The following is a 21,360-nucleotide window of genomic DNA, read 5'->3' as shown; positions in this document are numbered from 1 at the left end:
TAGTAGTTAAAGATCAAAGTAAATTTATTACCAAAGTACATACATGTTACCATATACTTCCTTGAGATTCATTTTCTTGAAGGCATTTACAAGAATAAAAGAAATACATTAGAATTTATGAATGACTATATATAAGCAAAGATTGATAAAAGAGCAAACCAACTGTGCAAATGAAAATAATTCTGCAAACATCAATTGTAAAGAGTGTTTGAAAGTGAGTTTGTATGTCATAGAATCAGTTCCGAGTCATGGTGATTGAAGTTATCTGTGTCAGTTCAGGAGCCTGATGGTTGTAGTTTAGTAATTGTCCCTGATCCTGGTGGTGTGGGACCTAAGGCTTCTGTACCTCCTTCCCAATGGTAGTAGTGAGAAGAGGGCGTAGCCTGGATGGTAAAGGTTTTCAATGACGTTGGCAACACTCCATGTAAATCTATTCCGTGGTAGGGAGGGCTTCACATGTGATGGACTGGGCTGTTTCCACCACTTTCTGTGGCCCTTTCCATTCCTGGGCATTGGTGTTTCCATACCAGACCACAAGGCAACCAGTTAGGACACACGCAAACAAGAGGAATTCTGCAGATGCTGGAAATTCAACCAACACACATCAAAGTTGCTGGTGAACGCAGCAGGCCAGGCAGCATCTCTAGGAAGAGGTACAGTCAACGTTTCAGGCTGAGACCCTTCGTCAGGACTGTACCTCTTCCTAGAGATGCTGCCTGGCCTGCTGCGTTCACCAGCAACTTTGATGTGTGTTGCAGTTAGGACACACTCCAGTATTAGTTTGTCAGGGTTGCCATGGGGATGAGCTGTCTTGTCTTATAGTGTATTGGGTGCAGTTGGAGAGTGATTACAGTTCCTTGCCTCTGTTCTGTGCAGTTATTAGCAGGGCTGTGGGAGATGCCAGCAGGTTAGGCTGTAGTAATAGAGAGTACAGAGCTGTGTGCCTGAACATGTAGAGGGCTCAAGTGGAGACAGACCAGGTAGGCAAACTAGCTCTGTGCTAATGTCAGATCTTTGCTCAAAAATAAACTGGACTGAAGCTCCGTAATTTCTGGCTTAGACTTTGCCCTATTCAGCATTGATCCAGATCTATATTTTTAAATCCATGTAAGGATTAAATTAATTTGCAGATGTCCAGTTGGGTTTAATCATACTGATCATTGCCGATAGCTCCCATCAGACCTTCTGCTGAGACTGCAGCAACCCCTGGGCTTCTGTGCAGGTCATGTGACAGGTACAAGTTAAAGACTTCCTGACGTACTCAGAAAGCCAAAAACCAGTTTATTCTACATCTGTATGGAATTCAGTTGTGGAGACCTGTCTTGTTAGGTTTGGAGCTGCATCTTAACAATTTTAATTATATTTTTACCATTTATTTTAGTAGTTTGTAAATGTCTTTCAAATGTCGAGTCTTTTAAAAACCATAATCCCCTATTCTTCTTCTCATCATTATTATTCTTAGGCAGAAACTCAAGAGCAAGGAAGTTTTCTTCAGCTCCAGTGTTGTGGGTTCTGAGCGGCTGGTAAGGTTCTAGGAGCTGCTCCACTTCGAGAATTCATGGGATAGTGTTTCCCAATATTTAGTGGGGATGCTGCATTTTTCACTGGGAGTTTCAGTGTTTCCTTGACACTTTTCCTCTCTCTGTCAGGAATGGAGTGCATGCCTGAGGACTGTGCGTTGTTGGGGATGTGAATGGTGCATCCAGCCCAATGAACTGCGCAAGAAGATGGGCCTTACATGAAACACCTGCAAAGCAATAATCTCCTACCAGCTTGCTCCCATCGCACGACACTGCATTTGGGCAATAAACGTTCATAGTGAGACCCAGGAAAGCTTGTGGGCCACATCTCGGTGAAAGCAAACAAACCACCAGCTTCACTGTATGAGCACAACCCTTGGTTAATCGAGTAAAGAATATTTGAAGATTAAAACCTCAGACTTAGCACACAATTCACAGAACACTGAACTCTGCCCTCCACTATGATTCTGAGTCCTGGAATACCCACATTAGAAAGAACCATTCATACCATCTCCTCAAATCCTCCATATTGACTGGAAGGATTGGCATTAAGGTCTTCTCTGAGACCAATGTCCCCAGTACATAATCAATTACAACTCTTACAGCTAGCAAAGGCCAACATTGAGAGCTGGGGGCTAGACCTCCCTCTGTGCAGCACAAGGTCTTATTGACACTCAGAACACGCCACTGTACTCCAGAGTTAAACGGGTACATACTCAGCCAATATAAGTGCTGGAATGGCAGAAATGTTGGTGAACCAGGTGGAAAAAAATCTACCCCATTGTCCACAGATCTCATTACCTTCTTAACGGAGAGCTTTTAATTAAAAAAAACAAGGTACTTAGCAACTTTAGCCACTCCATTCTCCTGAATGGGATTGCATTAGATACACCAGCCTTGTTGGGGCAAAGCTAAAGGATCAGATTCAAAGTGTTCCCAGACCCTCAGTTCAAGAGGTTTGTACTGTACCAATTCTGGTGATAGGTAGGCAGTCAGAAAAGCAAAAATCAGGAACACAGTTACCCACAAGGGATATCTCACCATCAATTCTCTTTCGAACCACTCGTGAAGGGAAAACTGGTGTTTATACCCATAATAATTATACAACCACATTCAGATTTCAAAATGTCAAAGTTTAAACATTACAGTATGCAGCATTGAATTAATCATGGAAATAAGAAGAATAAATTGGTGCTTTTTGATATTTAGCTACTATGTATCTTTTTCCCTGGTTCCCAGCTGGTTTTGCATTAAATACAATTTCACTACCAGTTGGTATTTGTGACGAAGTGAACAATGGAACATGCCTAATTCCATTACAGGAAAGTGTTGTTTGAAGTACATAAGATTACAAGAATTCCTTCCTTCCCACCCATTTCAGCTCAGGGGACACAAATAATTCTATTTGGATCTAATAGGACTTGGTAACAGAAAACTGGCATCGGTCCAGATCAGATTCGACAAGAAGATTGTACAATTTCAAAAGCTCATTATCTCTGCCCAGAGAAACAGCCATGCAGAAGAGGATTTGTTAATTTGGAGTAGTTGCTGTTTACCATTCTGCATTTCATGGGAGCATGCAACTTTTCCGTTGCCATTAAGTGTGCACAGAAGTTCTGCATTCTCACCAATCACTGAATGCTTTACGAGCACTGCCACAGTTTGTACTTCTTGTCCTTCATAATGCATACTTTCTACCTTCGGCTCTCTGCTGGATCTCTTGGAGTTTGCCTTATTTGGCACTCCTTGGAGTAATTCCCTCCTTAAAGCTAACAATACTGTAAAGACCAAGCATTATCATGGGCACAGAGAGATGTTATTGAGAGGCTACTATTTATAATTACGAACCAGACTGACAGCTGAAGATACATTTCCTGAAGGGGCCGGGTATATTGCCAGAACATTAAAAAGAACTGGAAAGGCAAGAGTACTGTTTCTGCTGTTGCAATACATTGAATGAATCATAAACACTGAAAATGACTTATAAACAGTATATGCAAATATATGTTAGCGTCTACTAGTAAGTAGTTACTTGCTTCTTTGAGCCATAGTGCTGAGCCATTCAACTGGACATAATAATGAAGATGGGACTTAAAAAGCTGAGCACTGATGTCTAAAAAACAGGGTAGATTTGGGTTATTTTGGGGTTCTAACTTGTCCTTCAGGACTTGAGCAATACATTTTGGGAAGCAGCTGGAATTTAAAAATTAGTTTACCGGTTTTCCTCCCTGCCATCTGAGCATCAACAATATTTCATCATTTTTATTTCACATCAGTGCTATGTATTCTTAACAAGCCTGCTTGAGCTTTTCAGCAATGAGTGTTTGGCAACTACCAATCTACAGAGAGTGGAGGCAGCTCACTCCCCAGCTGATCCTAACATACAAGTTTTGCAAAATTCCTGCCAGTTCCCCTCCTTCACCTTTACCACGTTCTCAACTCGAGATATTGGGGGGGGGGGTAACATTTAAGGACTGAAAATGCCTTAAGCACTTAGAAAACAACAAAAGCAGAAATAGATAAATGTGAAGCATTTTACTCACGTGCACAAAATTGACTGGTCTTCGCGATCTGTTAAAAAATGTGAAAGGAATTATTATTATGATATATTGATGGTGGATAAATGTTTAAATTAATTTGTTTTAATTACATTCCAATAAAAACCAGTTGTTATTTTGCCAAAGAACGAGCGCTGTAACATCACTCATCGATTCACACAATTTCATACATGTTGAAAGCTTGTCTTTTAAATTCAAGGATCTAACCATGTGAGCTCCTTATAAACTAATCATATATAGTATTAAAACTTCACACCTCATATGTGCCTCAATTTTTCACCAAGACTATTACTTTCATACAAACTGAATGTTGCTAACTAGATAACTCCGCCCATGTCTGCTATAGATGCAGTCTTACTAATGTTGCTCTGATCCCAAAATTAAAAAAAAAGAAAACCCTCTTTTAACACTTCTCCCCATTGCCCCAGGATGGGATTGCCTTCATTTTGTTCTGTGAAAGAAAATCTAGTGGCTACAAAGCAGGGGATATCCAAAAGCAACAATTACTTTCAAACGTATTATTGCTTTTTTTGAGTGAGGAGTAAGTAGAGAAGTTGAGTTGAGGTCAGAATCAAATCAGCCATGACCTTATTTGATAATGGAGCAAACTTGAGGAGTCACAGTTCCGGCAAGGATCATGGATATGAACTTCTCAGTGTTCCCAACATTTCCTAGTTAAATTTCATATCCTTCTTGAATATTCTGACAGCACCTGCCATACCCATGAATTCTAACATCATTAGGGAGTCATTGTTACTTGGTCTACAGCCTGGAACTCCCCTACTGAATAGAACTGTGCAAATGCCATCACCAAGAAGGCTGTTTCTAAATACCTCCAAGGCACTACCCACATCCCAGAGATGACCAATGTGAGGAAAAGGTCATAAGACATAGGAGTAGAATTAGGCCTTTCAGCCCATGGAGTCTGCTCTGCTATTCCATTAGGGCTGATTTATTATCATCTCAACCCTATTCTCCCTGCCTTCTCTCCATAACCTTTGATGTGCTGTCCAATCAAGAACTTATCAACCTCCACTTTAAGTATACTCAATAACTTGGCCTTCACAGCCAAGTTCCACAGATTCACTACCCCCTGGCTAAAGAAATTCCTCCTCATTTCTGTCCTAAGTGGATACTCTCTATTTTGAGACTATGCCCACTGGCCCTAGACTCACCCACTATAGGAAGCATCCTCTCCACATCCACTCTATTTAGACCTTTCAATATTCAATAGGCTTCAATGAGATACCTCCCTCATTCTTCTAAACTCCAGCAGTACAGTCCCAAAGAAATCAAATGCCCCTCATATATTAACTCCTTCATTCTTGGAATCATTCCCATGAATTTCCTCTGGACCCTCTCCAATGCCAACGCATCCTTTCATAGATAAGGGGCCCAAACCTGCTCACAATACTCCAGGTGTGATTTGACCAATGCTTTACAAAGCCTCAGCATTACATTCCTTACTCTTATATTCTAGTCCTCTCAAAATGAATGCTAATGTTGCATTTACCTTCCTTACCACTGACTCAACCTACAAGTTAACCTTTAGGGAGTCTTGCACAAGGACTCCCAAGTTCCTTTGCACCTCTGACTTTTGATTTTTCTCCCTGTTTAGAAAATAGTCCACGCCTTTATTCCTTCTAACTGAAGTGCATGACCATGAACTTCCCTACTCGATATACCATTTGCCACCTCTTTGCCCATTCTCCCAATCTAAGTCCTTCCGCAGACTTGCTGCTTGCTCAACACTACCTGCCCCTCTACCTATCTTTGTATTTTCCACAAACTTGGCTGCAAATCAATCAATTGTATCATCCAAATCATTGACACATAAGATGAAAAAAGTGATCCCAACACTGACCCTTGTGGAAAATCACCAGTCACTGGCAACCAACTAGAAAAGGCGCCTTTAATCCCACTCTTTCCCTCCTGCCATTCAGCCAATCTTCCTTCCAGGCTGATATCTTTCCTGGATCACTCACCCCTCTTGGATAACCCAATACTCTAAAAATGACAAATGGATTCCTTTCCAAACAGTGAATGATTAGGGCCAGGGCAGTGGTAGGTTCAGATTTAATTGCTGGATAGGAAGTTATTTGCAGGTTTGTGGGGAGAAAGTTGGGGAGAGAGATAAGTTGGATCACTTTTACACTAAGCCTGGGTAGATTCAGGGGGCTGAAGACCTCCTTCTGTGCTGTACCCTTACTGCGATTCAGTAACGGCTTATTCTGATAATCAGGAGCGGTGAAAGTACTTTTGTGGCCTTTCACAGATCACTAACAGCAAACACCGCTTATATTTGATTCTTCACACTTGTATCTAGCGCACTTAGTTAATGTTGCTGAGGAGTGCTCCAGGGCCTGTCCACTTCATTTCCACTTCTGTTGATTTCTAAGTTGAAACAGCAACTACCGTGCATATTGCTGCTCAGCTGTCTGGGCACGTGTATGTGTGAAGTATCTAATCATTGCCAGGCAATGAAAAATAATAAAGATCAAAAATTGATAGTACATTATAACGGTCCACTTCAGAAAGGGTATAAATGGACATCATTAGACTGAATGTTGGTTGAGCATTGCATTCAGTCTTACTTTTCACAGACTGCAAATATCAGCAGTTTGAGGGCTGATGTGAGTGCTGTGGGACCTGAAGTATTGGGACAAGCTGCTGGTTCCTTTTACCATAGGAACCATAGAAACTACAGCATAGAAACATGCCTTTTGGCCCTTCTTGGCTGTGCCGAACCATTTTCTGCATAGTCCCACTGACCTGCACACGGACCATATCCCTCCATACACCTCCCATCCATGTATCTGTCCAATTTATTCTTAAATGTTAAAAAAGAACCCGCATTAACCACCTCGTCTGGCAGCTCATTCCATACTCCCACCACTCTCTGTGTGAAGAAGCCCCCCCTAATGTTCCCTTTAAACTTTTCCCCCCTCACCCTAAACCCATGTCCTCTGGTTTTTTTCTCCCCTTGCCTCAGTGGAAAAAGCCTGCTTGCATTCACTCTATCTATACCCATCATAATTTTATATACCTCTATCAAATCTCCCCTCATTCTTCTACGCTCCAGGGAATAAAGTCCCAACCTATTGAACCTTTCTCTGTAACTGAGTTTCTCAAGTCCCGGCAACATCCTTGTAAACCTTCTCTGCATTCTTTCAACCTTATTTATATCCTTCCTGTAATTTGGTGACCAAAACTGAACAGAATACTCCAGATTCGGCCTCACCAATGCCTTATACAACCTCATCATAACATTCCAGTTCTTATACTCAATACTTTGATTAATAAAGGCCAATGTACCAAAAGCTCTCTTTATGACCCTATCTACCTGTGACGCCACTTTTAGGGAATTTTGTATCTGTATTCCCATATCCCTCTGTTCCACTGCACTCCTCAGTGCCTTACCATTAACCCTGTATGTTCTACCTTGGTTTGTCCTTCCAATGTGCAATACCTCACACTTGTCAGTATTAAACTCCATCTGCCATTTTTTAGCCCATTTTTCCAGCTGGTCCAAGTCCCTCTGCAGGCTCTGAAAACCTTCCTCACTGTCTACTACACCTCCAATCTTTGCATCATCAGCAAACTTGCTGATCCAATTTACCACATTATCATCCAGATCATTGATATAGATGACAAATAACAATGGACCCAGCACCGATCTCTGTGGCACACCACTAGTCACAGGCCTCCACTCAGAGAAGCATTCTCTACCATCACTCTCTGGCTTCTTCCATCGAGCCAATGTCTAATCCAATTTACTACCTCTCCATGTATACCTAGCGACTGAATTTTCCTAACTAACCTCCCATCCTTCTCCAGCTGTTGCACACTCTCATTGTCAGGCCTCTACAAACTGGTAATTTTGGTGTTTTCCACAAACAACAGAACCCAATATTATCTCCTGTAGGTGACACACTTGTGTCACTGAACGTAACAACAGGACTCGTCCTGTGCGTACATTTTAATACACAAAGCCTGCACATCCTTTCAACATCTCTTATGTTGCTGTCCTAGCTATGCTTTAATATATTGGCTTAGCAGTCACCAAATTAGCAGAAATCTCAAGTGGATGGGTCACCATATAGATCATCCATTAGTGATCACATTAAGTGACAGAATTGTCCCCTATTGGACCAGTACAGGAGTTAAAATGAGAATCACAAGTCAAATTAACTTCATATATAGAGCAGCTACTATCTCTTTGCTCATTGAGCATTTTGCTTAAGGGTAGAGTTTAGTCAGATGGCTCAGATACAAACAGGGAGGGTGATTTTTATCCATCTGACCTAGCATAAACCGACTACCTGAATGATTAATAACAAACCATAAAGCTTATCCTTGCTCACCTGTCAAGGTGCCACTTGACATGGGGAAGCCTCTTTAATAAATGCAAATTGAGGTCTTATGATGTTATCAGGATCAGAATGGAAGCAGTCCATCACTGACTGATCAGTGGGGCAACAGGGAGGAAATAAAAGCCCAAAAGCTTAGTGACAGATGGAATGCTTCTAAGTCCAGCAGGTCTTTTCCATGGCCTCCACAAAGAGGCACCTGCTAATTCACCAAATCTTGGCAAAACTCCTTCCTTTTGACCTATCTGTGATCTAGGGTGCTGCTTCTGGGCTGGGCACCCATCTCCAGTCTACAGCTGGCCACCACCTGCAGCAAATAGGGAACCCAGGAGGCAAAGTGGCCCGGTATTGTACTGATGCTGTTATGGGGACAGGGAGGCAGACTGCTGCTTGCGAATACCCCTGTCCCTGTCTAAAACATGCTTGCAGCTAAAATCCCTCCACTGCTGTGATTCGTTCAGGTGGAGTTCACAATGGAAATGTTAGGAATTGATTTGAATCACGGCTTTCATTGTCTCAATTTCTGAAACAAAGCCACAAAATTGGTCTGAAATCTTCAAAGGGATAGTTGGTATATTCAAAGAGACAGTGATAAATTGGTGAATTTCCACAATTTGTAAGGAAAGGATTAAAGCAACAGCTCTGAAAAACAGGATGTTCTGTTACTCATTAAGCACCAGGAATAAAGTAAATATATTAGTAAATATACTTGCAATGATTTTTATTCTCTTTTTTATTAAAGGTTAATAAATGCAGTTGCAATTAAACCCAAAGCAGAAGTATTATTAGTATTCTTTCAGCCACACAGAAAAGTAACATGTTTGGAAGCATGAGCCATGAAGTGAAGAAAATTGCCCAGAAATGCAGACAGCAATTTCAGTGCTAAACTGAGTGCAATGGTCTCTGAGTAACATTGCATCAGACCGGGCATTTCAGGAATTGCTTTCCATTGCAAGTTGTGCTTGTACAGTTGATGTCTTTCACATTAGATGTGCAAATGTGCACATAATAAAATCATTTTGCATGCAGCATTCCTTTCATACAAGGTACCATAAGCACGTTGAACTCTGAGGCAATCACAAAAGGCAAAAGCTGAGAAGTTCTGTTTTGTTGATGAAGAACAGCAGTTTAAAAATACATTAGAGGTAATGATGCCGATTTATATTTTCATCTGTGGAGCAACGTTGTGTGAAAGTAACTGAATACAGTTTGTATTCATGTTACGTAATGATAAATTACTTAAAATATCCTGATTAATGATCTATGCCAGTGTCCCATCTTCAATTCTCCAAGATTGTGAAATCCTCTAAGATTCTGCCACTTATATTCTAACCCACAAGGATTGCCCTTTACCATCACAGCAGTCTGGTCCACCAATTCCTTGATTTTATTTTTCCCCCTTCTGCTTTCAAGCTCCTTCATGTCCTTGTATCCCCTCATCCCCAGCAAGACTCTATCCCTCCAGACCTGGCTTCCCTTAATGTGTCCACAACTGAGAATAGGGACTTCGGAATTCATTCTGGTAACCTCCATTAAAAATAGTGCTCAATCCTCTTAAATGATGTGGGTCAGTGTTGGTCATTTCTCTGAAGCACCTTGGAGATTTAGTGATGTCACAGCCACTATGCAAATAAAAGTAGTTACTATTACTATACGTTTAGGCTTTCTGCTGTTCTGAATTCCGTAACTTTTTCCATTTAAACTGTATTGCTTGCCAGCCCTCTCTTAACTGCTAATACTGTGCTGTGTGCCCTAAAGCCTTTCAATTACTTATGAAAATAAAATAAAAAAGTAGCAGTATAAATGTGGATACTTAAAAACTCAGCCAAGATAACCGTTTTGTAAGCTTCATGGACAACATTCTTCGTGTTTTATAATTGCTGTAATGTTTAAGTAACGCTGAACGGTTATGCTTTTGGACTTTAAATGGCTTTGTTTGCTTGAAGATAGCTTTAAAAGGTCAAAAGCTGATGGCACTGTATTGCTGAACAAAATATTATTATAGCCAGGCGAAGGGAGTAAGAGACATACTGATTCACATTTCCGAGAACTCAATTCATTTTTCTGCTTTATAGAAGTTGAAAGCCCAGAGATTGGTTCTCACTGGTACTATCTTGATAAGACACTTTATTTATCAGAACCTGCCAGCTTTTAGTACACAAATTATAATTTGTTCCCACATAAGACCATGAGACATTGGAGCAGAATTAAACTATTCAGCCCATTGAGTCTGCTCTGCCATTCCATAAGCTATTTATTATCCCTCTCAAGCCCGTTCTCCTGCCTTCTCCCCATAATCTTTGATGTCTTTTTTAATCAAGAACCTATCAACCTCTGCCTTAAATATACCCAATGACTTGGCCTGCACAGCCGTTTGTGGTAATGAATTCTACAGATTCACCACCTTCTGGCTGAAGAAATTGCTTCTCATCGCTCTTCTAAAGGGATATACTTCTATGCTGATACTGTGCCCTCTGGTCCTAGACTTACCCACTATTGGAAACATATCTCTATCTAGTATGTACAAATAAAGACATCACTGTATATATTTTTTTCTTCCTGTTGTATTTTGTGGAAGTTCTTTTTTCAGTTTAAGTTCTTCTTTTGTTTTTTTTTAAATTTAAAATTAATGCACTTTAGTTTGTTCTTTATGTGTGATTCATCTGTACCTTCATAAGTTATCATGTGTTATGTGTGTTACTGTGCTTTACACCCTGGTTCAGAGAAACGTCTCATTTCTATACACATGATATGGTTATATATGTTATATACATGTATATAGTAAATGACAATAAAGTTGACTTGACTTAGTCTGAAGTGCAATGGAAAGTAAAAGTTTTTACAAACATTTTGTTTTCCTTTGTTGTTTCTGGCAGATCTGTAAACTCTCAGTTGAACAAATCATCACAATAAACTGGGTTAAGAGATCCAGATCTCTGATGGGCAGGATAATACAACAAGATGGGTCAGTTCTGGTCATAATTTTCCTCTCAAGGAACAAGATGTCTCGATACGTTGCTCTTACTGATGATGCCACTGAAGGTGTGCGGAATGAATTTAATTCATGTTTAAGGTACCATAAGCACGTTGAACTCTGAGGCAATCACAAAAGGCTAAAGTTAAGAGGCTCTGTTTTGTTGATGAAGAACAACAGTTTAAAAATAGATTGGAGATAATGATGCTGATATGTATTTTCATCCGTGGAATAACGTTTAACATATTGGGTAATTGCTGCTAGGCCACTAATGAGCTGTTTAATAACACTCAGGATTTTGACAGACTAATCCACCATGCCTTATTCTCACACATCCAATGCTATTTTAGGACGTGCTAGAGAAAGAAACAATTCATCTGAAGTTTCACCTTTGCATGGAAATGCAAAGTTGAGGCAACTCATCTGGAGGGTGATAGCCCATTGCATTCACAATATCGGCACTAGCTTTTAAAGGGCCACTAGCATCACCACAAGGGTGCATTAAGCCTTTCCTGTTTCGGAGGAACGGAGAGAACCAGGCTTAGTGAAATATTTCATTGTCACATTGAATTCAAATGTCAAAATAACAGCATAATGGATGCTGTGTGCATATCTGCAAGGAAACAGCTTCATACAATAGTAACAATGCCTTGCTTCAGTGGAGGTTCAGAGGTATGAGGAGGCAAAACACTTAAGGAGAGGAGATTAAGACATGGGGAGGAGCTAGGGTGAGGAGAAGAATCGACGAAGCAAGAGATGGTCATTGGCAGGGCCATCTGTCCCCATTTCTCCACTCCAATTCCAAGTCCAAGGAGACGCAGGCCCTGAGAGAGCGGCATGATCACACTGAATCACACCCAGAACCTGGGCCCAAGCACCTCCTGATTTTCCATGGCTGGTGTCCTGGACACCCCTTCCTCTGCTCCACTTACCAGCTGGGTAGAGGCAAATCAAGAGCAGGAGATGTCGAGCTGAGAGAAGCAGTGGGCAATGGCATCTGTGCCTGGTCTACCCACGCATCAATGTGTAGGTGTGTTAATATCCATGAAGTGCTCTAGTTGTCTGAAATCCTTTGCCACTGGATCAAAGCTTTGCTCTGTCAAGCTCAACTGGTAGCTGGACCTAGAGGACTGCCAAGTAAAAGGCTTTCCACACAGTTTTCTCAATGACACCATCTTTTTAAGATTCAATCACAAACAAACTCGGGCTCAGAGAAGTGCACAGGAGCATAACTTGACTGCTTTTGGAGGCCCACTCATTATATACATGAGGACGCCCATGCACTCCAACTGGGGCACTATACATTGCAGAATCTCCATAAAGAATCACTGGGCACCTGCAGAATGCACAAAAACAAACTCCAAATTTCTGTGTTTGTGCAAACGGAGGACACGAGAAGCTTGTTGGAGCTCAGATGCATGGATACACTTGGTGTCTCAATGATAGTTGCCACAATTAGCGCAGCCCCGTTCATTTGAATATGTTCACCAATCTTTCTCTAAAAGTAAATGCCCTGAGTTTTTTAATTTCAGTACAGATGTTTTAATTTAATTAACAGTTGGTCCATAATTATGTACATCTCATCTTTTAAAAAATTTTATTATAATTTAACTAAAATGCTTTGCAGTGGTTTCCACCGTGTCACTGCTCATGGCCCCCTCTGCGACTGAAGCAGAAGAGCCTCAAAGGACAGTTCAACTACAGGTACGACTGCAATGCTTAATCATTACTGGGGGCAACAGTGCCAATGCTGACAACCCCCTGCACTCATGGTACCTAGGAATTGTTAAGATTAAGTAATGAAACTTCAGAGTTGAATATGATTTCATACCAAAGGAATTCTAAAGGTTATTTCTGAATATTTATGCAATCAATTCACCTCTCTCTCTAATAATCCTAAGCTAAATAATAGACTGCACAAGATACAAAATCAGTGTTAACCATAACGCTCCTCAGAGGAAATCTGCAATATCTTCTACATCTATCTAATAAATGTTTCTGTCTAATATGTCTCAGGGTTTTGAAGACCACTGATTAATTATCCAAAGCAAAGTTGTAAGGCGATGAAAATGGTCACAGAGTTATGCAGTTCAGAAACAGGTTCTCTGGCCCAACAAATCCATCCCAACACCCATTTGTACTAATCCTATAAAAACCTCATTCTATTCTCGCTATTTCTCACCACCACCGAGCCCCAAACCCCAATGTGAACACCTAGGTGAATTTACCAAGACCAATTGACTACTGGTCTTTGGCATTGGGTGCTTTTGTGAATCGGTTGCTTACTTTTGCATCTCAGCTGATCAATTTGAATTCAAAGGTTTATAGAATAAAAAAAATTGGAAGCTGTGCTTTGTGATTTGATTGGTTTATGCAAATTTTAGAGACAATATAATCTAGTCTCTGTAAAATGCTCATTAATGCAGGGTTTCTAAAGACAACTGAGAGATGGAATATGATAATAACTTGAAAGGAAGGGCATAACTGAAACAAAGTTAAATTTGCCACATTATTCTCAATTTGCATATTTTTACAATTATTGCTGAAATGTTTTGCAAGACCTGAAGAAATTTGATTCAAGTTACACAAAAGAATGAAAGAAAGCACACAGGAAACTGTTTATAACTGCCTGATAGATATTAGATCCTTTCTCATTTTCACTGCAAAGTTATAACTCTTCAGGAAGCGGTGTTTGGGTACCCTACTCTCAACCAACATACCCAGCATACATTAGGAAACATGTGGCTGGGATCTGCCCGGAATTTTGTCTGTCAAATTATTTTCCCATTGCAGCTGGGAAGTGTTTGAGGAACCCAGGTCAATGTTCTGACTGAATTCCAATAAAACTATAGCTATGACTCAAACAACTGGAAAAGAATACTCCAAGTGTGATTTACTTTACAATACTTCCCTCAACAATGCAAGATATCAGGTTTGTAACACGGGCAGGTGCCCATGACTTCAGCCAATGGTACTGAAGAAGCCCATGGTTGCACCTACTAAATGCAGAGGTACGGGTCTTTGTGCTCGAACAACCGCTCAACATAACAGTCAGAAGCAACCTCCTGATTTGTTGGTATTTATGAAAATGTTAATGACTTCCTAAATATAAAAGGCAATGTCAAAGTAATTCACACAGCTATCAGCAGTTTGCAGCATTTCCTTTCTAAACACTGTTGAAATGCAAGAAGCAGACAGCGAATATGTTTATTTGGTTGATCAAGGCCAATATGAGCTAAAATTGTTTTCAACTACAGTCTATAATTGGAGCAATTTATATTGCTATAAGCCATCCATGTTGGGAAAATAAGTTTCATTAAAAAAAATCTGTAAACTTGTCAGGGCTTTGGAACTTACCCTATGTACTCCCCTGGGATCTGAAATAAATGCTTAAACATTCCTCTGGCTTTCCGTTTATGTCCTGAGTAGTTCTCATTGTTAATTTACTGTGACTTGGAATCAATTTATTCCTTAAATGGAAATGAAGTAAGCACAAAGAATACTTATTCAGCTATAGCTGACAGATATTCCCATACATTTCAAAGTGACATTGGAAGATAAAAGTGAGAGTTGTGAAATGGGTAACTCGATAAGCGACTACCTTGTATTACATAGAATGGGCACGTAGTTTCCATCATAGCATGGTTTGAAGTCATGTGAAAATATAAATTTATCCATGGGATGAATGGAAAGCAGAGTGGGGGTTAAATGAACTGAAGCACCATTAGGTGTAGCAAGTCTAACTACGTCTAATGGCTGGTTACTAAGTTCTGGTAAATTAGCTTATTATGTCACATGTACCAAGTTACAGGGAAAAATGTAACTTGCATACCATTCATTCAGATCATTTCATTATAATAGTGCATTGAGGTAGTAGAAGGTGAAACAATAATAGAGTGCAGAAAAAATTGCAACAGCTACAGAAAGCACAGTGTAGCCAGACAGTAAGGCACAGGTGGATTGTGAGGTCAAGAGCCTATTTTATCATATTAGGAACTATTCAATAATCTTGTATCAATGGCATAGAAACTACCTGGTGGCAGGCTTTTGTATTTTCTGCCCAGTGAGAGTGGTGGGAGAAGAGAGAATGTCCAGCGTGGATGGGCCTTTGATTATGCTGGTTGCTTTACCTAGGTAATGAGAAGAGTTTGTGGAGCAGAGGCTGGGGTCCATGATGTGCTAAGCTGGCTTAACATCCTCTACAGTTTCTTGTGATTACCGGCAGAGCAGTTACCGTAGCTGTGATGTATCCATATACAATCTGTAAGCTAATACTTGCTTCCTCATGGTTGAGGAGTAAAGCAATATGTGAGGGAGAAATCTACAGAGCAAGAAAAGAAAATTAAATAGCTGTGGCCTGATCGTGAGTAACTCGTACATCCAGAGACACAGTACAAAACCTAATGCCAGAGCAACATTTTCTGGCACGAACAAAGTAAATCCTCTGAGTAAACAGGAAAGAAAATCTATTACACCCATTACAATTTTCAAATGTATACATATGTTTTGTGAGGCTCCCTGCACATGTGACTCTATTCTGGCATGCAATTTACATATTGAGTGCATTTCTGAGTCACAGAGTGCACTATCCTGGTCAAACATAAAGTTAGTTTTTATAAAATACAGTGACGCGACAACAGAATTTATTTTAAGACAGATATTTTCTTGTACAGGTATTTGTGTGTGAACTAACTTGACAAAACTCGATGTAGTTAATTGGTTAACAGAGCAGGAAAACTCAGAGACAGTAATCACTAGACTAGATAATAATGTTCAATGAGAGACGAAAAGTCTGCTAGGATTTTAGAAAATGCTTGGTATTTTTTTAAAGAGATGAACGTCTTAAACTTTTGATTTTATGGGTTATGACATCAGTGGAAACTTTCAAAAGCAATCATTCCTAGCCATCTCTTACTCCATATCGTATGAGTGAAAAATACAATTTAAATCACTCAGAGTTATGATATACTGTTGTACAATATGCGTTGAATGGGACAAATCGTTGCGTTATCTTAGGGTGAAATATCTGATAAAATTCTGGGGTAGAAATTGATCTGCATAGTGCCATGTTTATGTACTGTATGTGATTGCATTTTTAAGAAGAAACAATGCCAGTGTGATTGGGAACTTACAGTGAAGGTCAGGATTTTCCTTCATCGTCCTCCATTACACAGACATGTAGATGTACAAGGATATGTGACTGGTGTCCAATAGCAGGCAATGCACATCTGGACATCATCTCTGTGACCCGTGTTCATTTACCTGCGGCTGACATAAGCCCAAGCAGATCTCCATTAGGATCTGTTTTATACATTGGTTAAGGCGGGTTTTCAGAAGCAAGTCCCAGCTGGTGAAGCTTAATCCCAGGAACTGCTTTATGCTTATTTCATGAAACCACATAATGTGGCCAATTCTGAAAAACTTTGTAATAGATCAGAGGCGCAGTCAGATATTACTAAGTAAACTTTTACTATCACTCGATGATTCTTGGCATCACTTAAGGGTGCAATTGACCACCTTTTGTTTCTCTTCAAAGCTATGAATGTAACTATTAATCAGGTTACAACAGTTGGTTTTGAAGGATTATTTGGTTCAAGTATAATTCGGCTAAGAGATACACACTCAAGGTATATTAATTCATCCTCTTTCCCCCTCTCTCTCCAACCCCATGACTACTTCCACACCCCCCACCAACAGCGAAACCTTCCTCTGACCTGGGGTTATGTTTAAGGATTTAACTTTGACTGCCTTTAGGGAGAGGTCTTTATTAGGTATACGAGTGGAACCCTGTGTGGTGCTCTGTGCTGTCGGCCATCCACTTCAAGGTTTTGACGTGTTGCGATTTCAGAGATGCTCTTCTGCACATCACTGTAGTAGCATGTGGATTATGAATTACTGTTGTCTTCCCGTCAGCTTGAACGGGCCTGACTATTCTCCTCCGATTTCTCTTATTAACCAGGTGTTTTCACCCACAGAACTGCAGGCGTACAGATGCACCTAATAAAGTGGCCACTAAGTGTACATTATGGTACACAGATATGCACGTGCACATATATCCTTTGCATTTTTAATGATTATCGTGGAATGGAGTCTGCGCCCCATGAGCCTCCTCATCATGTTCCTTCCCCCTGCTGATTCCGAGCAGGCTGGAAGCTTGACGAATCATACGGCAGAACTTCTAGACATTTGCATAGTAAAAAACTATCTGTTAGAGTTGAGTGCACCAGTTCATTTTATATATATATCTATACATACACACTCAGTGGCCACTTTATGGGTTCACCTATACACCTATTCACTAATGAAAATATCTAATCAGCCAATCATGTAACAGCAAATCAATGTGTAAGAGCATGTAGGCACGGTCAAATAGTTCAGTTGAGGTAGCAGGGTCTAGGCTTGTGTATAAGTTTCTTCTGGGTTCCCGTCCCTGTTGAGGTTGAAGGGAATGAGGTAGTGGACATTCCAGCCAAGAAATCACTTAAAATTAAGACTGTAATGTCGTGATTCCTTTGCGTAAAGGGGAGGTGAGAGCCATAATTAAAAAGCCTATTCGATTACTGCGGCAACAAAGTTAGTATAAGGAAAAGAAAGGATGGTATTTATATAAAATTCAATAGGTGGTGGGCACTCAGTTGGGTATAAAAGGAAGGAAGAAGTCATACTCACACGTTTATGTATTGTACATACTAGGATGAATAATTCCTTGGTCAGGAACAATATGCATGATATGGGCATTGGCAGGGAGTGCATTTGCCAAGAAATGGTGCGATATACATTGCTTGAATGCAGTTCCTATGAAGTGCAAAGGAACGACCTAATTGCTAAATTGAGATCTTTGAGATAGACACAGATTAAGATGGAAAGTTTGTTAGAATATCACTGTCATCATAATGTATACAAGTGTGTATTTGACTTTCTGAAAAGCATTATAATTTTTGATATTATTTGAGTGTTTTGTGTGTGTGTGTGTGTGTGTGTGTGTGTGTGTGTGTGTGTGGGGTGGAATTTAGTGGGTGTACTTCCCGTCTCTTGGCTCCACACTCCAACTCAGTAGGTGGCAGTAATGCACCTTATGTTGGTCTGCCAACCACCATTAAACTTTACAAGAAGAAGAAGAAGAAGGGGTTCAGTTGTTGTTCAGGCCAAACAACAGAAAGGGGAAGGAATGTGATCTAAGTGACTTTGACTGTGGAATGATTGTTGGTGCCAGACAGGGAGGTTTGTGTATCTCAGAAACTGCTGATCTCCTGGGATTTTCACACACAACAGGCTCTAGAGATTTGAGAATAGTGTGAAAAACAAAAAAAAAATCCAGAGGGCGTCAGTTCTGTGGGCAAAAAGAGAGGTCAAAGAAAAATGGCCAGACTGGTTCAAACTGACAAGGAAGTAACAGTAACTCAAATAACCAGGCGTTATAACGTTAGTGTGCAGCAGAGCATCTCTGAATGCAAAACACATCGAATCTGAAGTGGTTGGGCAACAGCAGCAGAAGACCGCAAACATACACTCAGTGTCCACTTTATTAGGTATAGGAGGGACCTAATAACATGGCCACTGTGTGTACAGTACTGTATATAGAGTTGAAAGAATGATTTCAAAGCACCTTTGAGAGAGGTTTCAGTTTACCTTGTTGACATAATAACAGCAAGGATGTGCTGGGAGCAGGAATGGGGATGGAGTCCTATACTAAGGGTAGGACGGAGTAGTGTATCTATTCATTCCTGTGTGTCAATGAGGACTCTAAAATATGCTCGTGCCTTAATTCACTTCTGATTTCAAATTCATGACGCCTTCCACTGGGGCTGAAAAAACTGGTTAAGAGAATTCATAGATTTTTAATTGTGTAAGACAAGAAATAAAATACTTTACAGAATTGATTAAAGAATCCATATGTGCATACAATTCTTTCAATATACAATCAGAATTTATTTCAAAAGTCCTTTACTGTACTGTTCAGTGATGGATACTTCATTTTACAAGTAGAAAATAATCATACTCCATCAGTAACTAGTTGTCTACGACTTAATATTTATTAATTTTCTCTCTCATTTTTACCATCCATGGCCATTTCACTTTGTCAGTAATTCTGCTTCCCTACTGACCAGTTGTGTCTATTGCATTACTAACATAATCTAAGAGTTCAATCACAAGGAAACAACCAGTCAGCAGCTTTACCATATAAGGAAAAAAACAGAATAGAAAGCCAAGCAGACTGCAACCTTCTTTCACTGCAGCTATTTTTTTCTCTCCTCAAGCTAAATTCCCCTAACTATTCTGGGTCATTCTCCAGCCTAATTAAAAAAAAAATAATTTACTTAAATCTTCCAAATTGCAAAATTATGAACACTTTTTGTCAAAGTACAAATAGAAACCAAGTAAGTTTGAGAAAGGTGCAGAGTTAAACTTTTTGCTCAAGTTATGTGTTAGCTTCCCTTCCAATGTTACATGCAGATTATATTCCCTATTTATTTTAGTGGTTAAGTAATTTCCCTGTGTACACAACTTTAATACACAACTTTAATCATTGCTATTTCAAATACTTACAGGACCAAAAATTGTGAGGAAAAAACTGCAAATCCAGAGATGAGCAAGGATGTCTGCTTATTTTCAAAATATATGACGCAGAGACACTCATTGCACTTTTCCACTAAAATATTATTTCACTCCAAAAGATACGCTTTGGCAGGTCAGACTGCCTACTTGTCACACATTATACCTAGATGTTCTGCCTTTCTTGTGAGTAGATATCTTGACAATTAATCACCCAGATAGCTTATTATGAAACTTGTCTCGTGGAATGGGTTAAGTGGGCTTGTTACTGCTTTTCTTCATCTTAGTTACAGCAGACACAATATAGCTGTTAATTCCCCTAATAAAAGGAATGCAGTGATGGTGGGGGTTAGCAGGGGTGATTTCTGGGAAATATATTTGGATCACATGGTCTAAAATGGCAGAAAAGGTTATTTTGAAAAGAAAGTCAAAAGATTGCTTAAAATCACTTAAGATAGATTCAATTTACAAACATAATGCTAAAGTTAATTCACTTGGCAACCAGCCATGTTTGACCTTCAAGTCTCCATTCAAGTCAAAGCAAACTATCCTTAGAGTCCATCAGGGATGATTTAGAAATTACACATCCAGTTGTTCATTTTCCCCCCATAATTTTTCTTTCTCTTGTCTCTTTCATGATTTAGTAAATTTGTGTGGTTTCAAACCTTCATTTTGAAATTAGTTTTGATATGAGGCCAGTGTCAGAGGGATTGTGTAAGCTAATCACATCTTTTGTTATAATTAATGGGAAGTAGATCTTCATCTGACAGTTAATATTTCAATCAGAAAGTAGCATTCCTCCTTTAAAAATTCTGTACTATTTTTTTCCTTTCCCTTGAAAGATCTTGCAGTAACAAGAATAGAGGCATTATGTGCGGAGATCACCAGTTACTTCATAGTCCATCTTTTCTCTTAACTCTGAATTGGTTTTGCTTTCACAGGTGTAAGTTAGAACCTCAGCACAACAAAGGACAGGCTGAGGGAATTTTAATTAACATGTAGCTAACCCATCGGCTGAGAAAAGCAGAAAGGAGACTGAGGTAAAAGGTAGGTGTGCTGAGGTGGTTTCCAGGAAGGTTGTTGAAGGAGAGGCCTGCTGGATTTAGATGAAGCCTAAACTTAAAAGAGGTTTGATGAAGCAATCCAACTTATTAAGGCTCCACAAGAAAAGTTTTTCTTTTGGAAAACTTACTTTCAGTAGTCTCCTCTGGTGATCTTGCTCGACTATTTTCAGTGGCCCACCTACTCAAGCTACATTAATGTCATCTGACTCCCTTCTCCCACCTGATACAGGTAGGAATTCTCTGCTAAAATTCCAGCTGGCTGCTTCCTACTCACTTGCACATTTGACTCACCACTTTTCAGATTTCTGCCTAATAAGTAGG

At 39.9% G+C, this 21,360-nt stretch overlaps 1 protein-coding gene across 3 annotated transcripts in view; it reads right to left on the bottom strand.

Annotated features, from left to right (window-relative positions):
• LOC140203068 (myosin-11-like) overlaps nucleotides 1-21,360 on the bottom strand; it is a 137,761-nt gene that overhangs the window by 85,965 nt on the left and 30,436 nt on the right. For all 3 annotated transcript variants that reach the window (XM_072268826.1, XM_072268827.1, XM_072268828.1), the window contains exon 4: nucleotides 4,064-4,091. In XM_072268826.1, coding sequence (XP_072124927.1) covers nucleotides 4,064-4,091 — 28 coding nt within the window. The remainder of the gene's footprint in view (nucleotides 1-4,063; nucleotides 4,092-21,360) is intronic.

Source organism: Mobula birostris, chromosome 9 (assembly GCF_030028105.1).
Source record: "Mobula birostris isolate sMobBir1 chromosome 9, sMobBir1.hap1, whole genome shotgun sequence".
Lineage (NCBI taxonomy): Eukaryota > Metazoa > Chordata > Chondrichthyes > Myliobatiformes > Myliobatidae > Mobula > Mobula birostris.
Note: the sequence above shows the minus strand (reverse complement) of the source record. Positions and strands in the feature narration are given on the sequence as shown.